Source organism: Anomaloglossus baeobatrachus, chromosome 5, assembly GCF_048569485.1.
Source record: "Anomaloglossus baeobatrachus isolate aAnoBae1 chromosome 5, aAnoBae1.hap1, whole genome shotgun sequence".
NCBI lineage: Eukaryota > Metazoa > Chordata > Amphibia > Anura > Aromobatidae > Anomaloglossus > Anomaloglossus baeobatrachus.
Window position 1 is genome coordinate 563702480 of NC_134357.1, and position 20477 is coordinate 563722956.

The 20477-nt window shown below is 42.9% G+C and overlaps 1 protein-coding gene across 1 annotated transcript in view; it reads left to right on the forward strand.

Annotated features, from left to right (window-relative positions):
- The window catches only part of LOC142313024 (uncharacterized), a 327494-nt gene that overhangs the window by 111865 nt on the left and 195152 nt on the right, over window positions 1-20477 (forward strand). The window contains 2 exon segments of the mRNA XM_075352011.1: window positions 3380-4218; window positions 14274-14387. Coding sequence (XP_075208126.1) covers window positions 3380-4218; window positions 14274-14387 — 953 coding nt within the window.

Genomic DNA, 20477 nt, shown 5'->3' on the forward strand with positions numbered 1-20477 from the left:
GTGTCATAGCAGGGGTGCTCCCGCGCCTGTGTCTCAGCTGATCTGTCAGTGACACTGACAGATCAGCTGAGACACAGGCACGGGAGCACCCCTGCTATGACACATTGAGCGACTCATTTGATAAAGACCCAACGGGTCGAAACGTTTCTGTCGCTATTTCCAAATGTCCACCACCTGTCTGTCTCAAATAAATTAAACACTATTGCATGAAAATTTTGAAGAGTGCGGTGAAATTTTATTACATACTTACTCGGAAAGGGGCGGATCTGCAGAACTGGTCACAGACAGCAGTCTAGGTCTTCCTTGAATTGAAGGATCAGTTCATGTACAGCCCGACTTCAAGGTGCCATTTATTGTGGAGGTGGACGCCTCGGAGGTGGGGGTGGAAGCAGTTTTTTCTCACGGTCCTGCTACTCTGACTAATCTGCGACCTTGTGCATTCTTTTCCAAGAAATTCACTCCGGCTGAGCGGAATTATGATGTGGGTAACTGCAAATTATTGGTAGTAAAGTTGGCATTCGAAGAATGGAGGCATTTTTTTGGATGGTGCTATTCATCCTATTACAGTCATCACTGATCATCAAAATCTTGCATATATCGAGTCGGCCAAGAGATTAACGCATCGACAGGCGAGGTGGGCCCTTTTTTTTCCTCAATTCCATTTTTCCATTACTTTTCGGCCTGGGTCCAAAAAAGTGCGGGCGGATGCCCTATCCCGTAGTTTGGACCCGGTGTCCCCTCCAGAGACTCCTTCCTCCATTCTTCCGCAAGGGGTGGTCGTCGCTGCCTTGTCATCCGAGTTGGAGGCTGAGCTTTGGGAAGCCCAGTCCTTAGCGCCATCTTCCGCTCCAGACACTAAATTGTTTGTCCCTTTGCACCTTCGGTTACGGGTATTACAAGAGTTCCATGAGTCCGTACTTAGTGGCCACCCAGGCATTACAGTCATTCGCATGGATGTTGCTCGACTGTTTTGGTGGCCATCTCTTCACTTGGATGTGGCTCGGTTTGTTTCGGCCTGCGCTATATGTGCCCGTGCTAAGGTATGTCATAACCGGCTGGCCGGGGAACTGGTTCCATTGCCTGTTCCTGAAATGCCATGGACCCACTTGTCCATGGATTTCATTACGGACCTTCCTGTCTCTAATGGCATGACTGTGATCTGGGTGGTGGTGGATCGTTTTAGTAAACAGGCACATTTCGTTCCCCTCTCGGGTCTACCTAATGCAGCAACCCTTGCTAACCACTTTATCGACCAGGTGGTTCGGTTACATGGGTTGCCACTGAATATTGTCTGACAGGGGGGTACAATTCCTTTCTCGGTTTTGGAGGGCCTTGTGTAGGTGGTTGGGGATTGAGTGGTCCTTCTCGTCCGCCTAATATCCTGAGTCCAATGGGCAGACGGAAAGGACGAATAAGACCCTTGAACAAATCCTGCGGTGCTTGGTTTCTGCTCAGCAGGAGGATTGGTGTACGTTTTTGCCCCTTGCAGAGTTTGCATTTAATTGCAGAGTCCACCAGTCTACGGGTACATCTCCCTTCTTCTGTAATTATGGGTTTCACCCTCACTTCTGGTCCTTTTCCAGAGAGGATTCGGGGTGTCCAGGAGACGACTCCGTCGTTCAGCATCTGGGGGAGGTGTGGAAGGAGATACGACGGTGCATCGAGACGGTTCAGCGGTCCCGGAAAACCCAGGCAGACAAACTGTGTTCTCCGGGGCCCTCCTTTCAAGTGGGGGACAAAGTGTGGCTGTCTACTCGGAATATTAGGTTTAGGGTTCCGTCTGCTAAGTTGGGTCCTAAGTTTATAGGACCCTATGAGATCATTGAGGTGGTCAACCCGGTAGCCTTTCAGTTGCAACAGCCCAAGACCTTTCGTATTCCTAACGTATTTCGTACCACCTTGCTTAAACAATTTGTTCCATCGGTGGTGGATTCTCAGACCCCTCCGACTCCGATATTTGTGGACAGTGAGGAGTACGAGATCCAGCGTATTATTGATTCTCGTTGGGTTCGTAATTCCCTCCAGTATCTAATCCATTGGAAGGGTTATGGTCCGGAGGACAAGTCCTGGGTGCCGGCACGATCCATACGGGCCGATCGGTTGATTGCGGCTTTCCACCGGACTTTTCCTGGGAAGCCTGGGGGTCTGGTGGCCCCCTCTTGAGGAAGGGGTACTGTCACGGTTCCGCCTCCCTGTCCACATGGCTAGGGAGCGGAGCCTTCTCCAGAGCCTCACTTCTGGAGCTTGGATGCTTTAAAAACTGATATCTCCAGTGAACCAGTGCCGGCTATAAACTTAGCGCTGCTTTGCCTGTGATTGCTGGTCCTGTAAGTGTTATCCTGATCCGTCTGTGCTTGTGCCCCTGTGCCCTGTCTGTGTTCTGTCCCCTAGTCCCCCCCCCCCATTCCTCTGTCCCCTCTCCTACCTCCCCACTCGGTTGCTTCCTCTGGTATTGACCTCGGGCTGACCTAGACTCTGCTTCTGCTCTTTCCTCCGCTCCTCCTTCTGCTCGTACTGTGCTTGACCTGGCCCGCCTGACCATTCCTCGCACACCCCGCAGCTTTGCTCCCCAGCTGTGCTGTGAGGCAGTGTACGAGTACACACTGTGTATCTACTTCCTGGTTCTTGTTGCTCCGTGTTGTCTTTTGCTACATAGTTCCAGCTCCCCCTGGTGGCAGATTGATAAACACTGTTTAAAGATTATTGGAAAATGATATAATTTACAGTGAAATTTAGTAAATGCCTAAAAAACACAATTGGTCCCACTACATTACATCCCTCAGCATTGATCAGGAGGCCAGTATGTCACATATTATTTCACCTTCTATGAAGAGTTAGTTAGCAGAGTAATGCTTATTTCAATTTCTTACCTCATTCGCCATTTTTTGGGGGAACAAATCGACAAAATCAGTTGACAAATTAATTTGCTTTTCCAGTTTTACACTTTCTACAAAGGTCAGAGCTTCTTCATATATAATCATATTGTTCCTCCGATCTGCAGTAAAATGCATGTGGCTATCGGATTGTGCCAGACAGACCCCCTAATAGTACTGACTGACAGGCTCATTTATGATTTTCCACTGAGGGTCTTACTACAAAATAGTGGTGACTGACACTCTGAGACATGAATCTAGGAAGCTGCTGAATTCAACACTGAATGTTAAAACTGCTAGAGCCAATCCTGGTGGCCTGATATCATTATCTAGTGCATCTCTGAGGTCTTCAGTTAGAATGTGAACTGTTTGTCACCAACATTTTAGTGAATAATTGAATTTTGCATCATAACTTACAATTGTAATTGGCATTTGATATAGTTTTAAAAAAAAGTATTTACAAAATGATATTATTGAAAAAGTAATAAAAGTGTTATTCTTTGCAGGTGACTGTATTTGGAGATCTGAGGGACTTCTGGCATCTTCAGATTTTCCATCATATAATGTGGCTGTGCCACAAGATATATATGAACAACATTACGTTATCCCAGCCGTATCCTCAGTGCTTCACAGCAAAGATCTTTCGTCTGATCCTATTAAACAGGTCCTATCTTCTGATTCATCACAGGCTATTAAGGAAAATGAAAGTCACAGAAAGGATGTTAGAACTACCAGAGGAGAGAAGACATTTTCATGTTCCGAGTGTGGGAAGTATTTTAGATGTCAGTCAAACCTTGTTGTACATAAGAGACTTCATACAGGGCAGAAGCCATATCAATGTACAGAATGTGGAAAACGTTTTACAAAAAAATCAAAACTTGTTAAACATCAGAAAATTCAAGCACTGCAAAAGCCATTTGCATGTTTAGAATGTGGAAAGTGTTATACCCAGAAATCTCAACTTATTATACATCAGAGAATTCACACAGGTGAAAAACCATTTTCGTGTTCAGAATGTGACAAATGTTTTACAAATAAATCAAATCTTGTTAGACATCAAAGAACTCACACAGGGGAGAAACCATTTTCATGTTTAGAATGTGGAAAATGTTTTAGAAATGTATCAAGTCTTGTTACACATCAAAGAACTCACACAGGAGAGAAGCCATTTTCATGTTCAGACTGTGGGAAACATTTTATTCATATATCAAATCTTCATAGACATCAGAGAACTCACACAGGGGAGAAGCCATTTTCATGTTTAGACTGTGGGAAAAGTTTTGTGTGTAAACCTTATTTGGCTAAACATAAAAAAACTCACATAGGCAAGATGCCATATCTATATTGAGAATGTGGGAAATGCTGTTCAAAAAAACTATTGTTAACTATTAAAGAGCTCACATAGATGAGAAGCAATTTTCATCCCCAAAATGTGGGAAATGTTGTTTTGTTTGGAAATTGAACTCTGTTTATCAGAAATTGAGACTTGTTACACATTAATTGGTGACGCCATGTTCATGTTCTTAATTTAACAGAGCTGTGAAGTCTGAGTCGGTGTCCATTTTGTTGGAGTTGGTGTAAAATGGACTGAATCCGACTCCTAAAATATATAATAAATTGGGTACTGCGGTTCAGTGCAGTATGTGATGAACATTTTTTCATAAGAATTTGGGAAAGTTCAGAAATGTCCTCTAAATGTCTTTTCTATTCCTGATCGGAGAATCTCGGCTTTTAATTGAGAAGAATCTGTGCTGCACTTCAGCTACATGATATAAGTAGTGATGTTACCATTTTACTAGAGAAAATATATCACAAACATGAGTCGTGTACAGCTGAAACCAGACGTTTCCATACATACTCTATAAAGACACATCTGCAGGTTTTTCCTCACTATCTGACATGAATCAGAAAAAACCTTTCCTGTTTAAGGTCAATTAGGAACCAAAATTATTTATATTTGCCAAATGCAGAATAATGAGAGAGTGAGAATGCTTTACGGCATTTTTTATTACTGGCTGCAAAGTCAAAAGTTTTCATAGGCTAAGAATACTATGCCTTTAAACAATATGGGACAGTCCATATGATGATATCATGATTTATTTCCAATATCTGAGTTAACTTGAGATGCACCTGTGGATGTATTTAATGCACACCTGAAACACACTGCTTCTTTGTGTAGTATCATGGGAAAGTCAAAAGAAATAAACCAAGATCTCAGGAAGAGAATTGTGGCCTTGCACAAGATTGGTTCATTCTTGGGTGCAATTTCCAGATACCTGAAGGTGCCTCATTCATCTGTACAAACAATTATACGCAAGTACAAACAAGATGGGAATGTTCAGCCATCATACTGCTCAGGAGGGAGACGGGTTCTGTGTTGTACCAGAGATGAATGTGCTTTGGTCAGACGTGCATATCAACCCAAGGAAAAAAAAGCAAAAGACCTTGTGAAGATGCTGGTCGAAGCTAGTAAGATGTGTCATTATCCACAATGAAACGAGTACTGTATCAACATGGGCTGAAAGGCCACTCTGCCAGGAAAAAGCCATTACTCCAAAAGAAACATAAAAAAAGCCAGATTAGGGGGGTATGGCTAGTTGATGGCAGAGAAGGATGTGTGCACAGAGAGCTCCGCTCCGTACTCTTTCCCCAAACAGCCACTATCTGATCACAGCAGACTCACCAACTTATGGGCAGGCCCAAGAAACACACCGGCGCTCAGAAGGTGTCTGGATGTCCGTCGGGGAGCATGGATCGCTTCCTAAGCCAGGGCACTCAGGCAGAGCTGCGCACCATGAGAGCCGTCTTCTCCAGGGGAGAGCTCCACACAGCAGATCGCTCAGACCCCGCCAATAAGCCCTGGCTCACAACATGACCAGTCCAGTGCAGATGAAGAAGAAGGTGACCAGCTCAGCTTACTAACGATCAGTAGATCCATCAGTGCTCTGCCTACAAAGAGGGACCTTGGTAGATTTGCTGACAGGTTGGAAAGCACTTATAAAAAGGTGTTGCAAGCGCTGAAGACAGAGTTCACTACCAGAGTGGAGGAAATGGAGAAATCACAGAAGGTCATGGCTGCATTATGGCTCTTCACAGTGAAGCTTTAAACAGACAGGCTGACAGATTAGAGGAGCTCTCATCAATCCTGGAAGATTTGGAGTATCGGAACAGGTGAAATAATGTCCGGATTTGTGGCCTCCCTGAAACAGTGGGTACACCAGATCTTGACTCCAAAGCACAGCAGCTCTTTGCCCAGATCCTAGGGAAAAAAGCCAAGGTCCAGTTGAATTAGATCGCATACACAGAGCCCTGGACCCCAGACCAGCCCAGCCCAAGACTCCAGAGTATGGGACATGATTTGCAGGATTCATTTTTATAAAGTAAAGGAGTCCATCATGGGAGCAGTGCAGCAATCGGGCCCTATCACCTTCATGGGTACACAGATACAGGTTTTGCCAGACCTGGCTAGGCGCACACTACAGTTAAGGAGAGCCCTGCACCCCCTCCTGACACAGCTGAAGGAGAGAAATATCCCATATCGCTGGGGATTCCCCTTTTCAGTTAACAGCTCATAAAGAGGGAAGATCGGCAACCTTTCCGAACTTGGGGGACCTGGCGAGATTCCTGAGCGTGTTTGAACTTCCCATAATATCTTTGCCAGAGTAGACGGTGGGCCTCCATGTTAATGTGGATCCTCCTAGCTGGACTCATGTGCAACAATCTGGGAAGCAGAAGATTGTTAATGCTCATGGAGGTGAAGCTTGATACCTGGTTTCATGTGACTATCCTCCTTAGGTCTAAAGGTCCACAATGGGTGACATCTTAAAAATCCCTGGATGGACTCCGGGTTATGGTCCTGACTCTTGAACTATTTGAATATTGTAATTTTTATGCATACTGTTTTTATATGCATCGGTATCAGGGACCTTCATTGGACCTATACAGTTAACACTATTTTAGCCTGGAAGATTTATTCCTGTTTAACTGAGGCCATAATGTTTCCTTCTAGGATAACCCATCCATAATCACGGGGTTCTCACGACATGACCCTGGATGGAGGAGGGGGTGGGAGCCTGTCGGGTGGTCTGGGGGGGTGGCGGTGGTGGCTCAAGAGGATTTTCTTCCTTTGGGTGCTTCCTCCCTGGCTGGGGCCCGGATGGGCTGCAGCCTCCATGTAATTTTTCTAAGGGAGATAGACTGTTTTGTAGATCTTATAGTGAAATGAGTTGTATATGTTCTTAAACCAACTGGGTCTCCTAACGGAAACAACCTACATTCCCTATAGATTTTTGTAGCATAATATGACATATTACATTAGTTAATTGTTAATTGTTATAACTTTCTTTAAGTCTATTATTGGTTATGGTGTCAGGGGGGAGGAGGCGGAGTGGTTGACTCACCTCAGGTTTCCTTCAACCCCCTCCTGTGCTAATGGTGTCAAGGGAGGAATTTTGGGTCAAGACTGCTAATGGAGCCTTCATTTAGGATCCAGAGACGGTGCCCCATTGATGCTGTATACCAGTGCCGATATATATCAATGTATATAAGACAAAGAACACACAGACAACATGCTCTCTCCTTGAGTCAGCAATACCCACTGAGCTCATTATTATATTGAAAGAAACTTAATTATTACAGAAGGCACCTTCGGCCTTGAAAATGATACACAGAGTTTATGGGAGTGTCTCTCCCCTATTTCTCCCCGCAGATGTTCATTAAAACATTCTTTCTGTGTGGACACTACTGATAAGAGTTTGTAGCTTCACATTTTGGCTTCATTATCTTTGGTTAACCCCTTCATGACTATACAACTTTAAATTATACTATAGGTCTGTGCAATGGCTACATAGACAGACAGATAATTTTGCATCTACATCTACATTTTGATTTAGTTATATACACAGATATTCTTATTACGTTTGAACAAACAAGCTATAGCTCAGTGCCACCTCCACAGTCCCCCCTTTAATAAAATATCTGTGAATATTATTAACCTTAAATTTAAAAATGTTCCCCATTTAGATATATTTTATTATTTGGGACTTATTTGTGACCTATTGCCCTTGGGACTTTAATTATATCTATATCTATATATGCGGGCTTTTCATGAAATCGGTTGTTTAATTTAACACTATAGGCTTTTTTTTTTTTTTAGCTCCCCCCCTTAAGTACTTATTTTTATTTATTAAATATATGAAACTATGATTTATAGGGGCTATTAGAATTGGCATTATTACTCTTATTAGGGAACATTATCCTGATTAAGAAAAATTGAATCTAAACCTTATTTAAAAATTAGCACATAATTAAAAAAAACAAAAAACAAAAGGACATTTGAAAATTGTCCATGGTTCTTCTTTCCGGATATGAAACAAAAAGGAGGCTGCTTGGTCAGTGGTAGTCCACTTAGGGCCACTTTGTGAATCTGGATAATCTGCTCTTGATAAAAAAAAAACAAAACATGATGAGGCTTCATGTGAACAGTTTGTGGCCCAGACTTGGAAAAACCTTCTGGGATAATGGGTTGAATAGCGTCCGCTTTCTGCTTCAGTTATATCGGGTCCATTGGTTTTTGAAATATAACGTTAACTCGCGTGTCACTGCCAGTGCTCAGCAGAATAGGCCGGGGAGACATCAGCCTGACGGGATAGGCTCTTCTAAAACTTTTCCTGAGATGAGAGAATCCATATCTAGCATTTTGTATTAAGGAAAATCACTGAAATTAGTAGGAAACAAAAACATTTGTAAATGGTTAGATTACATTAACCAAACCACATTTTTTGGGTCTATGAAATGGCTGAATTAAGTATTTTCGACTACTCAATTCGTACCTTCAACAGTCCCCCCTTGACTTACTTCTGCCATTTCCAAATACTAAGGGTACTGTGTTCCCTTAGGAAAAGAGGAAGAAAGATCTGTTGGGAAATCCTGCCTGACTGAACTTTGAGGCATGGGTGGAGAGGGGAATGGGATTTCTTCACCGGTTTGAGACCAAGGACCCCTAGGCGAGTCCTCACCCTTTGTAGTTGGACTTTCCCATGTCTCAAGGTTCTCTAAGTCCTCTCTTCTAACTGTTTCGGCAATGATGGTTTGGGACTGTACAGGTTTTTTGTAAAGGATAAATATGAGCAGGACGCTTAGTGCAGCTCCGGTGGATCGACCCTTCTGCAATGCGGGGCGTGAATCTATGTTGTCCTGCCGTTGAGCTTTATCGAATTTTCTGTGTCCTTTTAGAATTAATCAGTCTCCTGACCGAAAACCATATACTACTAACTCTGATTTAGGATCTGGAATTAGAAAATACACTTGTTTATGTCTCTAATTAGTCAATCATATGACAATTATACGTGGTTTGCACTAGACCAAAGAAAAACATTTTACATTGGAACCTGCTTATTACTAAAGAGAAACACAACACACACTAAAGAGAAATACAACACGCATTGATTTACAACTTATCAGTTTGTTTGTTTACATACCACTTGCATTATGTGGATTTTCAGCAATGACGTCATTTTCTGCACTGGAAAGCCTCTGACCAGACCTGGAAAGAAATCTACACAAAACGCACAGACTTGCATACAACGTGCTCATGATAAACATCTATAATCAGTTTGCAGTCTCTAAGAATGGGTAGAGCAGGTGCAGGGTGTTTCTACGGACTCTTTACAGTTTTTCCTCATTGTTTTAAAAACGTGCTCCACAAGACCGGGTGAGTTTGCCTACCTGGGTACTGAACCCTGGCGCCACCAAAGCGCACACTGATATCCAACTTTCACAGATGTTAGTCCATGTTACTTGGGCCATCATTAAGAAGAGATCTCATGGCAGAGAAAGCTTACCGCCCTTCATCCACAGACCTTCCTCAGTCAGCCGGCTCCCTGCGTCTCGCACTCCACTCCTTGTTGATTCGCTTGTTCCTGTAGGGATTTAAGAACACAAGGAGTGACAGAAGTCACTGACGTGACCGGTGTCACCGAGGCATGGTCTTTATGCATGGTAAAGGACTCCTCAACTCTAGGCCCGTTCACTGCGTCTTGGTCCGCTGCACCTGTGCGGGGATCTCCATCCGATTCCATCAGCTCAGATCTAGACTTTCTTTTTGGCATACCTAGCTTATTTGACAACAGAAAAGATCTACATCCTACATACACATTTTGACTATCTTACCTACCTCTGCTCCACCCATCTAGAGAGGCACTTACGTCACTTCCTTTCGTACCGATAGAAGGGGAGGAAGTGGCCTAAATTTAGACTACCTCATGTTGTGCAAATTGTAGCATATCCAGTGCAGAATCGACCATCATCTGGTTTCATCTATAAAAACAAAAACTAAAAGAAATATAGATTAGATCATTCCTATAACAGACATATATTCCTACATTCATAATAATCCAATAAACATGACATAACTGTTGCAAAAGAAAGGCCAGCTTTAAAGCCTATCCAATATGTCTGCTGCTAGAAAAATATAATAGATATCTACTTCCTCCCTTTTTATATATACTACTTTGACAATATATAGATCTATAACAGTAAACAATATGATTAACCAACAAATAAATATAACTTATACTCTACTGGGAAATTTTGGAAACTTACAACAGGGTTCATAGATATTCTGTATCTACAAAATAAAAAGGAAAATAATCAATATTGGCAGTTTGTATGCAAAAATAATAGAAAACAAAAACATAACCATAAAAACAAAAAAACCTAATTTGTATATTTTAAAAAATATACTTTTCCCTGCAAAATTAATTTAATTATTTAAATAGCAGCAGAATACTATTGATAATCTCCTATGAAATTTTAAACTCTAAGGATTAAACAAAATCCACTCCACCAGCCGGAAAAAGCACTTGTTAGTACATAAGACAGAAACAGCTTTGTAAATCTGCTGAAACTACTTTTTTTTTTTTTTTTTAACAACTTATAATAACTAGCAGCGTACCGTGTACCCTCCCACACATCCCTGCAGGAGTGCGAGAGCATCATTAAAATTGATAGCTTGGGACTGGAAATCACTGCAACAAAAGCAAGCAGTCCGGGGCTCCCCCCCTGTGTCATTAGGGAAGGTTGGGGCAGACTCCTGGGTGCAGCCGGACTGTGGGCAGTATCTTGGGAAATCTCCTGGGACTGATTTAAAGGGATACTATGATACTCTGGGAAAAGGCACACCTGGCTTCAGGTAGATCATTACTGAATCTACAGGGAACACCTTTATTGTAAATTTATGTGTTGCAAGTTTTGGTTACGGTTTTGAGGGTACCTGGCCAAATACTGAGATTTGGGGGCGTGACACTTTCTTTGATAGCGACCGGGCTGACCACAACACCAACAATTCTGTTGCTGGCTTTGTTGATTGGGAGCTACGTATACGGGGTTTGGACTTTGTTGGGGCATGGGCTGTGGCGGGGGCTGCACCGGCACATTTGTATATACCAATTGATCTTGAGCCCATCTTTTTAAAGCGGCACAATACTGTTGTCCACTTTGGAAAATGGTGTCATCAGTGCCTGGGGGCATTGTGAGATGGGGCTCCATTAAGGGCCAAAAACTGTCTCCTGCTTTTACTTTGGTGAGATTAACAAGGTCCTTCCGGGCAGCTGAGTATAACTGATAAACCTGTAGCATCTTCCAATGCTGGGATCTGGCAGGCAGGGGATTAATGCCGCTGACTGGGTGGGGTTGAAAGGGACATATTTAAATGAGGGCTGTTCCTTGTCAGGTTCGGGGTAAGGCTCACTATGTGTCCTAAGGAAAAAAGGGGGATCCAAGGGGAGGGGATTGGTAATTGGGGAGTGTAACGGCAGACTGGCCGGTAAGGGGAGAGACTGCATTGCAGGTATGGGTGTGGAAAGGGTTAAGGGATGCTGTCTAGTGACTGCAGCATCTGTGAATATCTCCGGGACAGGGAATAGAATGGGGATGAGGTTGTGGGGCAGCAACAAAACAACCTGTCGGAGAACCCTCAGATCTGTCCTCAGACTCGGGTAACATATAGAAAAACACAACATCTCCTCGCTCATCCTCTTCTTTGACCTCAATATATCTTTCTGATAGCAATATCTGCAATACTCTGTTAAACAATTCAGCATCAATCAACAAATAATACTCTGGAAATCTCCGGTGCACGTTACACAGCTGAACTCTCCAGCACGTGCCCCTCCCTAAGGAATGCTTACTAAATCCACTGTGAATCCTCAGCTTTCTTAACCTTGTCTTCTCCGTTCTAAACATTTTTGCTATCTTGGTGGTGTCTGGATTACACTAATATGACTATGCGGTGTAAACATTAAAGCCCGGCCGGAACTTAAGGCTACACCTCTATACTAGCTGGCAACTCCTCAGCTATATCTATCTCAAACCTGGTCACAGATCTTTCTAAAAATTAGCCCACTGATCTTTCAAAAAATTGATCACAGATCTCGCCAAAAATTAGAGCACTGATCTTCCAGAGCTTGGTCAAAAACTAGCCCAAAACTTTAGTCACAGATCTTCCCAAAAAAATGGGTCACTGATCTTCCAAAGATTGGTCAAAAACTAGCCCAAAACTTTAGTCACAGATCTTCCCAAAAAAATGGGTCACTGATCTTCCAAAGATTGGTCAAAAATTAGCCCAAAACTTTAGTCACAGATCTTCCCAAAAAAATGGGTCACTGATCTTCCAAAGATTGGTCAAAAATTATTGTAATAAGGGTCCCGTGTCACGGAGGAGGGGTACAAAATGTATTCCCTCCGGACTTGATCAGCTGCACCAATATTTTTTATTGTCCTAACTCACTATCTTCGGTCACGTGAAAATCTTCCGTGTCACGGAGGAGGTCATACAAGAATGCATATGCACATACAAACAAGTTCCGGCCTCCGGACTTGGTCAGCTGTACCAATATTTAAACGTCCTAACTCGCTATCTTCGGTCACGGGAACCCCCCCGCGTCTTTAATTACAGACCGGGTCAGTCTAACTAGCTATATCCAGCCACCACCGTCTTTCCTGCCCTAACAACCGTCCTCTGGATCCCTTGTGACACTCGATCCACACCTCAGGGCTGGGATCGTGCTCTGAGCTCCAGCGGGCAACACACCTGAGTCACAATCGGGTACCTTTTAACACCGATATGGACACACAGCCCGTCACTCCCTCCTCTCCAAAACCAACCACAACGGTAGTGAATACACAGTATGTAACACTTACCCGTGGGGTCGGAGGTGATCAGCCTGGTTGGAGCGGATGGGAGGTCTCAGTCCGTGACATCCAAACAATCAGTATTTGCAGATCGGTATTGCGTCCTTGAAGGAGCTCCACGTTGGGTGCGCCAAACTGTCAAGGGAGGAATTTTGGGTCAAGACTGCTAATGGAGCCTTCATTTAGGATCCAGAGACGGTGCCCCATTGATGCTGTATACCAGTGCCGATATATATCAATGTATATAAGACAAAGAACACACAGACAACATGCTCTCTCCTTGAGTCAGCAATACCCACTGAGCTCATTATTATATTGAAAGAAACTTAATTATTACAGAAGGCACCTTCGGCCTTGAAAATGATACACAGAGTTTATGGGAGTGTCACTCCCCTATTTCTCCCCGCAGATGTTCATTAAAACATTCTTTCTGTGTGGACACTACTGATAAGAGTTTGTAGCTTCACATTTTGGCTTCATTATCTTTGGTTAACCCCTTCATGACTATACAACTTTAAATTATACTATAGGTCTGTGCAATGGCTACATAGACAGACAGATAATTTTGCATCTACATCTACATTTTGATTTAGTTATATACACAGATATTCTTATTACGTTTGAACAAACAAGCTATAGCTCAGTGCCAGTGCCACCTCCACAATGGCAGTCCAATGCCATTTGTCTAATGGACACCCTTTAACTAGGTTAGTGTACCCTATTCATGTGTTCTTACCTTTCTCTCTTTCTCTCGCTTCTACTTCTCTTCCCTGGTCCTTTCCCCCCTCTCTTTGCCCCTCATGCTCATTCTGGTCGGATGTCGATAGTATTCTCCCATCTCTTATCATCCCTAATCATGGCTGACTTAAAATTTTGTTCCTTTAATGTAAAAGGCCTTAATATACTGGAAAAAATTAAACAGATAACGTACTCAAGCCACAAACAAAGAATTTCCATGCTGATGCTCCAGGAGACTCTCTTCCATTCGGACTCGATCTCCAAATGCACCTCAGGATGGTACCCCACTTGGTTCCACAGTCCAAATCCATAAGCTAAGTCCAAAGGGGTATCCATAGGATATCATAGATCTTTTGTACCAGATGTCTTTGATTCCCAGATAAACGCTGGGGGTAGATACCTGTTTCTTAAAGTTTCCTCAAAAGAAAAAGGTTTTCTAATTGCTAACGTGTATTTTCCTAATCGGGGCAGCACAAATTCTATGCAAAAACCCTGAGGATCCTGGAGGAATTTGCAAAATCAGTTCCGATTGTGTTGGAAGGGGACTCAACCTGCCGATGGACCAATCTCTTGACGTGTCTTCAGGTAGGTCGTCCCACCCTGCTGTGGCTATCCAAAAGGTCAAGAAACATATTTCAAAATTGTGACTGGTGGATGTTTGGAGAATTTTAAACCTGGACACTAAAGACTACACTTTCTATTCATCATTGCAAGCCATATACAGCAGAATAGACTACATTTTTATCTCGCAGACCCTATTAGACTTCATGGCAACAGCCGACATAGGTAATATCCTATGATTGGACCATGCCCCTGTCCACCTATCATTATCTGTGGACCCATGTATCAGATCAATTATACTTGGAGGCTAAACGAGAAACTTTTGCAAGATGAAATATTCCAGACAGACAAAAAAAAACCATTCAAGACTTCATACTAGATCATGCGCAAGATCCCACGTTCCTGGGGGCCAAATGGGAAGCAGTAGAATGTGCTATTAGAGGTATGCTTATATACCATGGTTCTCCCCTTAAGAAAGAATGTTCAGCGGAGATTATCCACCTCTCAGATCGAATATCTAACTTAGAGCTTAAACACAAAAGACACCCATCCCCTGAGACATTTGTATAATTGTCCACAGCGAGACATAAACTTATGAAGCTTTTAGATCATAGGTCTAGAGTTCTTAGAGAACATCTAAAGAGTCGATTCTACCAACTGGGTATTAGAAGCTACAAATTCCTGGCGAGAGCCTTACACCCACGAAACTCCAATACATACATTCCCTACATTATGGATTTGGGTGGGAAGAGTAAATTACATAGTACCCATATTAGCAGGATTTCGTAAATATTATGAGGATCTGTACAATATTGGGGAGGGGAAGTCTGGAGGTGAAACAACAAAGGACATTCGGGCATATTTAGATCTTCATAGACTTCCTCAGATCCCACAAGAGGTGTTTGAGGGAATGGAGGAGGATTTTACTTTGGGGGAAGTGAATGAAGTGGTTGCTGGTCTGAAGAGAGGGAGATGTCCAGGTCCGGATGGGTTTCCCGGGGTATTTTATAAACAATTCTGAGTCCCTTAATCCGTTGTTCCTATTGGTCTGTAACTCCATGTTGAAAGGTGGAGCTTTCCCAACACAGTCACTGATGGCACATATATCAGTCATTCCTAAACTGGGTAAAGCTGCTTCCTTCTGTGGCAATTATAGACCAACATTGCTCATAAATGTCGATATTAAAATGTATTCTAAATTGGCAGCTAGTAGGTTGAGAAACATCCTCCCAGGTGTAATTAACCACGATCAAGTGGTATTTGTGCCAGCCAGAGAGGCAAAAGATAATACCCTGAGGACTATTTCCCTAATAGGTGGGGTTAGGAGAAGAGGGCAGCCCATGTGCATCCTGTTGGTAGATGGTGAAAAGGCGTTCGACAGGGTGCACTGGCGATTTATGTTTTTGGCCCTGGAGTGGGATGGGTCTGGGGGAAAATATGATGAATAGAATAAAACCGTTGTATACTGTCCCAACTGCCAGAGTTAGGGTCAATGGGGTCTTCTCTGAGCCACTTACAATTTGAAATGGCACAAGACAGGGGTGTTGCCTCTTGCCCCTCCTTTACATCATCACTATGTAATATCTGGCAGTGGCCCTAAGAGACAATGCCTCAATTAGGGGTATTAAAACGTCATCTAGAGAACACAAATTAGCACTGTTCGCAAACGATCTCCTTTACATCACTTCACTATTAATCTCCATACCTAAAATTCTGTCAGAAACTAAAACATTTGGTTCTTTAAGTAATTTTAAAACAAATACCCACAAATCAGAGATGTTGGATGTGTCTCTCTCTCCTTCTCTGAGGACCCAGCTCCAGTCCTCGCTCCCCTTCAAGTGGAAAAAGCACTCACATACCTAGGAATACAGTTACCGGCATGCCCAGCGCAGCTCTACCCACTAAATCATGTATGCATTCTCAAACAAATTTAAACAGACTTTTAAAAAATGAAGCAAGATACAACTGACTTGGTTTGGCCGAATCAACGCAGTTAAACATCGACATGTTGCCCAAATTGTTGTATTATTTTCAAACTATACCACTTATGTTACTAACCTCCTTCTTTTCCCGACTAAAAAGCATGGTAACGCAATTTGTTTGGGCCCATAAATATCCACGTGTATCATATAACATTTTAAGTAGATCCCGGTATGCAGGTGGGACGGGTCTTCCAGACTTCCGATTATATAGTTTCGCCTCTCTTGGAGCTTGTGTCTTAGACCTCTTCCACTCGGGGGACCCTAAGAGGTGGGTGGAGGCGGAGAAAGGCTTATCTTCTTCTGACCCAATAGCCATAGTCTGGGTGGGCGGGCCATGGGGGTAGAACCCGGGTCCCTTCCCTTTATTACCAAACAGCTTTCGACCTTTGTCTACAGAGAAGTATTGGAATTAGGTCTTACTTTTATTCCTGGGCCACTTATTCCGGTCTATAATAATCCGGACTGACCGGCAGGCCTTGCGACACACACATTCTTCTACATGGTTAAGAAGGATCACCCCATTGTGCATGATTTTGTCATTAATAATGGGATTAGGCTACTGAGTTGCCTCTTCCCGGACACAGCAGTCCCTGAGGGGTCTTGTTTTTTTTTTTATGAACAATTAAAAAGTTTTATTAGATCCTTAAACAGAAGGGCGGACATGCACAGAGCATTGACACCATTTGAAACCCTCTGCATGAGGAGGGAGACATTAGCCCACTCAGTCTCAGTTATGAATGACCTTCTTGGAATCCACAAATATGGGGTTGTGGGCCGACCGGGATATGTTCGGAGATGGGAGTCAGAGTGGGGTTCCTCTTTTTCACAAGAGGAGCTCCGAAAGATTTTCCTCTTGGTAAGCAAGTCATCTATGAACGCAGTGTCCCAGGAGAGGAGCTATAAAGTGTTGACTCGGTGGTATAAGTGCCCAGTTGCAATCCAAGCGGTGTTTCCCTCTCTCCCGGACACGTGCTGGAGGTGCAGCTCGGGAAGTGGCACGTTCACACATATCTGGTCGTCGAGATTGGGCTTCTGGGATGATGTGGTCCATCTTCATAACAAATTTTCAATTAGGCAGATTGAACCCTCCAGGGAGTTGGTGTTGCTCTCTTTGGGGGAAATCTCGGTGGCGGGATTCAAGAGAGGCCTTTTGAGGCATTTGCTCACGGCAGCTAGGAACCTAATACCTAGACGCTGGAGACAATCCGAAGCCTCATCTAAGGCAGATCTAGTGGCAGAACTTAATGATATATGCAGGATGGAGACTGGTAGCCCAAGGGGTGGGAAATACAGAGAAGACTAACGTAGTGTGGTCACCATAAATCGTCTTCCGAGAGTCCTCGGAGGTGGGTCTCTGGTTGCGTCAGTAGTGGGGATATATAATAGGTGTATGGAATGATGGAATGAGATGTCGGACTGGGTGAGCGTGACCTCCCTCCCTCCTCCCCCCTCTTCTTGAAACTCCATTCCCTTTCATACTATTTCTTTTCTTTTCTACTTCTTTAATCTTGTCTTCTTTATTTCCTGGTCCTATAAATTATCTTTCTTTTTACCGGTATCTTTTTTTCCTTGGTTCTCTAAAATGACTGAATTTATGGAATGTAACAACATGTTCTCTTGTTGATGATATGTGCTTGCTGACCTCAAATAAAATATGCTTAAAAGAAAAATATGACTGAATCAGAATACGGTTTAGGTCGGTCAAGTTATTTACCTATTGCAAAGTTTATTAGAAGTGTTAAATATAAAACTGAAATCCTATGTGATAAAGGATATATGTGATTTTACTGGTTCTGGTTTCAATAAAAACTGATCCCCCCCCCCAAAAAAAAGCCAGATTAATGTTGGCAAATGTGCACGGGAACAAAAATCTTAAATTCTGAAAACATGGCCTGTGTCTGGAGAAACTAAAATTGAACTGTTTTGCCATAATGACAATCTATATGTTTGGAGGGAAAAGGGAAAAGCTTTGAAGCCTAAGAACACAATTCCAACTGTGAAACACGGGTGACAGCATCTAGTTGTGGGGTTGTTTTGCTGCAGGAGGGGATGGTGCACTACACAAAATAGATGGCACCATGAGGAAAGAAGATTATGTGCCAATACTGAATCATCATATCAAAACATTAGCCAGGAACTTAAAGCTTGGTAGGAAATGAGTCTTCCAGATGGACAATGATGCAAAGCATACTGACAAACTGGTTATAAAGTGGCTTAATGAGAACAAAGTCGATGTTTTGGAGCAACCATCACAAAGCCCGGATCTCAATCCTATTAAAAATTTATGGGCAAAGCTGAAAAGGCCGGTGTGAGCAAGTCGACCTACAAAAATGGCTGTTACACCAGTTCTGTCAGGAGGAATGGACCCAAATTCTTACCAACTATTGTGAGAAGCTTGTGGAAGGAGATCCAAAACGTTTCCCTCAAGTCATACAGTGTAAGGGCAATGCTACCAAATACTAATGACATGGAGGGAAACTTGACTGTGCAGAAATTAATAAAAATGCATGAAAACATTCTCTCCCTCATTATTTTGGCATTTGACAAATATAAATAATTTTGGTTCCTAACTGACCTAAAACAGGAAAGGTTTATTTAGATAGTGAGAAAAACCTGCATATATGTCTGTATAGAGAGCAGAGGGAAACTTCTAGTTCTAACTGTATAAGGCAGTCAGAGTTGTGGGGTCGGAGTCGGAATCAGGGAAATTGAGAAGTCGGAGTTTTGGTCTAAGCAATGTTTTTCTCCCATAAAAAAAGTAATATCCACAAAAACTTACAAGATTTTTTTTTAACCCTTTCCCCCAATGCCTGTTTTCACCTTTCTGATCAGGCCAAGTTTTTCAATTCTGACCAGTGTCAGTTTATGTGGTAATAACTCTAAAATGCTTCTACATATCCCAGTAATTCTGAAATATTTACACATAGTAATTCAGTAGAAATGTAATATAAAAATACTGCACTCCCTAGACAGGAAAAAAAAGAGAGAGAAGACACTGAGTGATACTTCTTATTATGGATATGTAGACATTTTATAAATGCGTCTATGCCATTAAGTCATAATCCAGGTCATGACCTTATTACAGTGCATGTATAATATGGGGGTTTGCGACAATGAGTGGAGTAGTATCCAAAGAATGGGATTCAGTGCAATAGAAATAAATGTAGGTTAGTCCGTACGGAAACTCTTACATGGAAAGTGCTGCTAGTTATCTTTGGTGGGGTGGAGAGAGCCTCTGGGTGTCCTGGGCTGCCGGACTGGTCCATGTGTTGTTGGGTAAGTGAGAAGAGCCTCTGGGTATCGTGACTCCCTCTGATGATGTCCTGCTGGGACTCTGAATGCTTTGGTCGGAAGAGTTGCCTAGCAGTAGAGTGCGGAAGATCCTGGGAAACGAAAGTGAAAGAACTGGCGTGTGACGTCACTACAGAGCTACGGGTGCCTCTTGCATTCATTTTCCAATGCGTTTCAAAGGGCGAACAGCCTTTTTCATCAGTGAATGCATGGAATCGTAGCTCATTAAATGGTGAGATTGCCGTCCTTCTCAGCCCTGTGTGCATGCCGCGTCCTGCATCATTCACAGAGAGGCCTACATTGTGCTCCAATGCATGCACACTTTGATCAGCCCTCAGCTTAGATCAAAGTACTGTAGTGCGCATGCGTGGGCGGTCTTTGACCTTTTCTCATGCCTGTACATTACAGAACTTTGCTCTGTCCTCAGCAGGACAGATCAAAGTGCACATGGGCAAGAGCGCAATGGAGGCCTTTCTGTGAATGACGCAGGACACATTGGACTGGACCGACCCGCAGGTGAGTATTATAAAGGTGTTTTTACATTCTGCAGAGTGGCCTGGGTTCTTATATACAGTATTCTAGAATGCTGTATATAAGAGCTCACTGGTGGTAGCTGCAGCTCATAAGGGGAAAACCTGGTGACAGGTTCCCTTTAAAATTCATTTTATTATTGAAAAGAGTGTGAAGTCATGATGCTCAATGGAAATGAAGAATTAGACTAAAAATACAAAATTACTTTTTGAAGGAAAAAAACACCCATACACAAAATAGGTATGGGGCTGATACAAATCCGTATTACTTACTGGTAATTAGTTTTTCCAGACTCACGACAGAACCAAGG